The sequence below is a fragment of the Sinocyclocheilus grahami genome, unplaced genomic scaffold, assembly GCF_001515645.1.
Source record: "Sinocyclocheilus grahami isolate Dianchi unplaced genomic scaffold, SAMN03320097.WGS_v1.1 scaffold3985.1, whole genome shotgun sequence".
In the NCBI taxonomy this organism is placed as follows: domain Eukaryota; kingdom Metazoa; phylum Chordata; class Actinopteri; order Cypriniformes; family Cyprinidae; genus Sinocyclocheilus; species Sinocyclocheilus grahami.
The window spans coordinates 8,495-12,885 of NW_015509010.1; the positions used below are offsets into that span (position 1 = coordinate 8,495).

Sequence of the window (4,391 nt, forward strand, 5' to 3'; positions counted from 1 at the left end):
TGGGCCTCGGCCCATGTTTGTGACAGCGCTGATAATACTATTATATTCTGTACATGCAAGCAGTCAAGCTAGTTTGATGGTAAATGAAATATAATACTTTCAGACATTTCAAAAATGTATCATCAATATAAATGCAGCATGTTTCCTCACTGACACATCCACAACGCAGAAACTTAGGCCTCAAAGAATTTCCTGCTCTTAATTACAACTTTGAGGTGGCGTTCATGTGCATTTCAATTGTAAATGCAATCTTTCCAATACGGCTTGAACTATAATACCTGGAGAGGGTTATCTTTTAGCATTCCTGTTCATGCCAAGTGCCCAGGAGATCCATGCAGCCTAGGAAGTACGAGTTAAGTCTTTCTGCACTTATACTGTACGCAGAAAAATTATTTTGTGACTTTGTGATACATTATTTGAACCAGTCATGTTATGTTTAGCCAGTCAAGCCTTTCAGATGAACAGACTGCAATTCTGTTTGATGCAGAACAAATAAACTACACTCCACCGATGACAGACTTTGTTGTATTTCTTGTGCTGCCTCTACTTAGTAAAATATGCTGTGCTAGCTATCAAAAAAAAAACAAAGAACAACACACTGATTCTTCTGAGTTTGTAAACTGATCCACAAATAGATCAAATGTCCTATTGTGTTCTATTAGGTGAAGCGAGTGTATCGCTGCTTTCAGCAAGAGTCCCACTGATCTCTACAAAGGCCTGCAGTCAGCCGGAGGTTTACCATGGTTATATATCACCAGGCATGATCTGCACAGGCTACTTGGACGGGGGAACAGACGCCTGCCAGGTTTATCTCTCACCATTGATTTTTTTATACTTGATATTATAGTGATATTATACCGATTCATAACATTTTCATGCACATCAAATTCCATTTAAGGTTTATATTCTGGACAACGCTTAAGTATTAGAATAAGACAAAATTCTGATTAACTTTGTACTATTATTGTGCAAGTCAACATGAAACACTACAGTTTAAAGGAAGTACAACATCTGAACGACCTAAAAAAATATTTTCATCCATGTTGGTAATAGGGAGACAGCGGTGGTCCACTGGCTTGTGAGGATTCTTTTACCTGGAAATTGGTGGGAGCCACAAGCTGGGGACAAGGCTGTGCAGAAAAGAACAAACCTGGGGTTTACACACGCAGTCCCTCACCTGGATACATCTGCAGATGGAGGTCAGGATAGTGATTATGTGTGTCTGTGAACTAAGTATGAGACAGAAGTTTGTAGTTTGTCAAAAGGTAGCTATATAGTGAGACAGCCTCCTTTTTATGAACATTGTACACTTTTTTTTTGGCTTCAAATTAAAGTTTGCAATGTTGTGATTAATTTCTTAAAACTTAAAAGTAAATGGGAAAATACCAGAACCAGAAAAGGTGGATGGTTACACTCTGTGGGAAAATCATTTGGGAATAGCTGTTTTTGTTGAGAAAGGTCATAACAGATTATCATGTGATTTCACCAGTTATTCTGATGAATACGCCCTCTTGTGGTTTAAGAATTAGACGAAACTACAAGAAGAAAAAACTACAATCATTTTCTTTGCTAATTTTCAAACAGAGAGAAGAAATGCTGCACCCCTCTACAACCAGCTCTACAGTTTAATTATGGGAAAGACAACATCAAGGAACTGAATCCAGGCAGAAACTCCACCAAAAAAAAAAAAAAACCTTGCACTGGTCACTGTATGTCATATACAGGCACGGCGTAAGAAATCATTATATTACGTGCACTCAAATCTGAAAAAGTTTTATTTAGTACTTGCTATTGTTTTAAGAAATACCTGCCAAACAATCCTCTGATTAAATACACAAATATTTCCAGAGACACACAAGCGACAAAGTGCTTATATCTAATATGCAATAAATATGGAGAAAAAAGGACAAAGTCCCCATCCATGCAAAAAAGTATTTTCACTGTTGCAAAACTTTGTAAAGGCTTTATTATGTTATACTATTGTAGTGTTTACAGTCCTTAAATAATTGTTTAGAAAACAGCACACAATTTACAACATTTAATGTAAAATGGTGTGGCAAAATACTCAGACTTGACCTTTAAATGGACATTTTATGCCATAATTCCCATAGCATCTTTCATAACTCTGATTGTTAAGGGAAGCTTTATATGTGTTAGATCAAACTACATTAGCCTATAGAGCAAAAACAAACAGGTCCCTCTGAAACGAAGGAACATCTTCAGCATAAGGATGAAGATTACTGGAAGAGACTTTTATTTAACTCTCATTACTAAACTTTATCAATGTATCAGGCTTTCTGTGCTTATCAGCGGTATAGTTTTACAAAAGAATATGTAAGGCATTTTGTATGTGAGTGTTAAACCCAATTTACATATTTAAAAATGGTTTATAATCCAACATCTATTTTGTTTTTTCTAAAAAACTTTTAAGTCATCCCCTGAAAACAGGGCAGATAGTATAGTTTCTGTACATAAATATTCCCTATAAAACACAAACGGAAAAAAGAAAAGAAAAGAAAAAAACAACACTTTTTACAACGTTCATATAAAAATAATAATCTCTTTTCTCAAACTGTCTTGGAGCCTCTCTACAAGCGTGAGCATACTGAAGAGAACATGAACATGCAGTGTGAATAAAACCAGCACGACGACAAACTCTTAAAATCTTGGCATTCAAATGAGTTCATATAGAAAACAATCATTACAAACATTCACTACAGAAGCTTAAAAACGTTCCTCTGCGTTCTATTGTTGCAACCTTCTTGAAGTGTCTCTATATAAAAGTGCACACACCTGCACGTCTATGCAATAAAAGCAGGTGCTGAAATGCAACTCCTCGCACTGCATCTTTCAGTAACGTTGTGCTCTCTGTAAACTGTTTGTGTGTTACATAAGCCAACATACAGTACTCTTAATTTTTTTTGTAGTGCACAAGTATCAGCTTTGCTGAAAGTCTACGAGGGGACTGGATCTCTTGCCACAAGTGTCATGTGCAAGTTTTCCAATGTAAATGTAAGCATGCAGTGTGTGACCTGCGATCCGTGTCTTAGTCGCTAACATCTAAACCCAGCCCGGTCATGTCAGCAGATGACAAATCTGCGTCGTCTTCATTGCCGCTTTCCTCTGATTCATCCTCGCTGTGATTTCCCATCATGACTTGCTGCATGGCGAGAGTTGCTCCATCTGATGAAAGCGCCTGGAAGCCATCGACGTTCATCCCCACTGTAACCATACTACCTGCAAACAATCACAACACATTCAGTAAAGGAAAATCTGTAATATAAAACCAAGAAAACAGACTTTGTTTTAATATTGGAGCATGAGTGCTGTAAGAACACATTATTTTGAGGCAGTACCGTCTGGCATTGTGAGTTGCTGCTGGGTTCCAGATGAGGCGATGGAGTCAGACCAGAAGCGGTGTAGCGGGCGGCTCTGAGCAAGAGTCTTCTTCTTGGTTTTAGACATCTCTGTGGAGCTGGCATCTAGCATTGGCTGCAAGATCCGTCTTCGAGCATTAATAAACCTTCAGGACAGACCCAAAAGACCATTTTTTGCATCACTCGCTATGCATGGAAGATTAAAAGACATTGTTATATAAAGAATAATATAATCTATATATAGATAAGTGCGTGGGAACTAAATCTGTAATAAATTATAATGAACGGCTTTGCAAGTTATTTTAATTTCACATGCTGTATTTCAATGATTTTAAATGTGTGATGCACACAACAGCTAATAAACATCAACTTGATATCATGTATAAATAAGTGATAGAAATTAATATTCTTTACATTCTAAATTCAGATGTAGTTATTTGGGTTTACTGTTCACACTATAATTATTTGGCTTTGTTAATGTTACTTTTGTGTTTAGGACTTTAATAAGTGACGTCGTAATAAATGCCCAACTCAGAAGTACGTTTCCCAGGTGCACTTCAAGGCAGAATGTCTGAATATTTCAAGGAAATACATAAATGCACCGCATTTGAGAACTTAATTTAAACATTTTAATACATAAGGAGATAAAAACATAAGATTAGGAACTTTAAAACAGGGCTGTCAAAGTGGGCTGCTATTTTGGTAATCATGTAAAAATGAAAGACAAATGTGTTTATACAAATATAATAATGTGGCAATAATGACAGGATTAAGTATGAAAAATAAAGCTTATGATTTTATGATATTATTGAACAATTCTATTACAGTACACAACGTATTTTATTATGTGGTTAATTTCACAATCAATTAATCTCAGAATAATTCATTCCGGAGAGGCTGGAACAACAGTCACTGTCTACTTCGTGTTCTTGCTGGATTGACTTACCAGTTGTTGACTTGGAGTAAAGTCAGGTTTGTTTGAATTGCAAGTTGCTTTTTCTCTTCCTCAGTGGG

General features: G+C 36.4%; 1 protein-coding gene and 1 long non-coding RNA gene across 2 annotated transcripts in view; one reads left to right on the top strand and one right to left on the bottom strand.

Moving 5' to 3' along the window:
* Window positions 1-759: 759 nt before the first annotated feature.
* Window positions 760-1,725, top strand: LOC107576593 (uncharacterized). Its single transcript, XR_001608080.1, has 3 exons — window positions 760-805; window positions 1,054-1,199; window positions 1,585-1,725. It is a non-coding gene; the product is annotated as an uncharacterized lncRNA (long non-coding RNA).
* Window positions 1,726-2,529: 804 nt separating this feature from the next.
* The window catches only part of LOC107576592 (homeobox protein PKNOX1-like), a 4,496-nt gene continuing 2,634 nt past the window's right edge, over window positions 2,530-4,391 (bottom strand). Inside the window, exons 4-6 of the mRNA XM_016262743.1 lie at window positions 4,324-4,391; window positions 3,357-3,523; window positions 2,530-3,237 (exon numbers count right to left, since the gene is read on the bottom strand). Of these exons, the coding sequence (XP_016118229.1) occupies window positions 3,047-3,237; window positions 3,357-3,523; window positions 4,324-4,391 (426 nt within the window). The 3' untranslated portion in view covers window positions 2,530-3,046. The remainder of the gene's footprint in view (window positions 3,238-3,356; window positions 3,524-4,323) is intronic.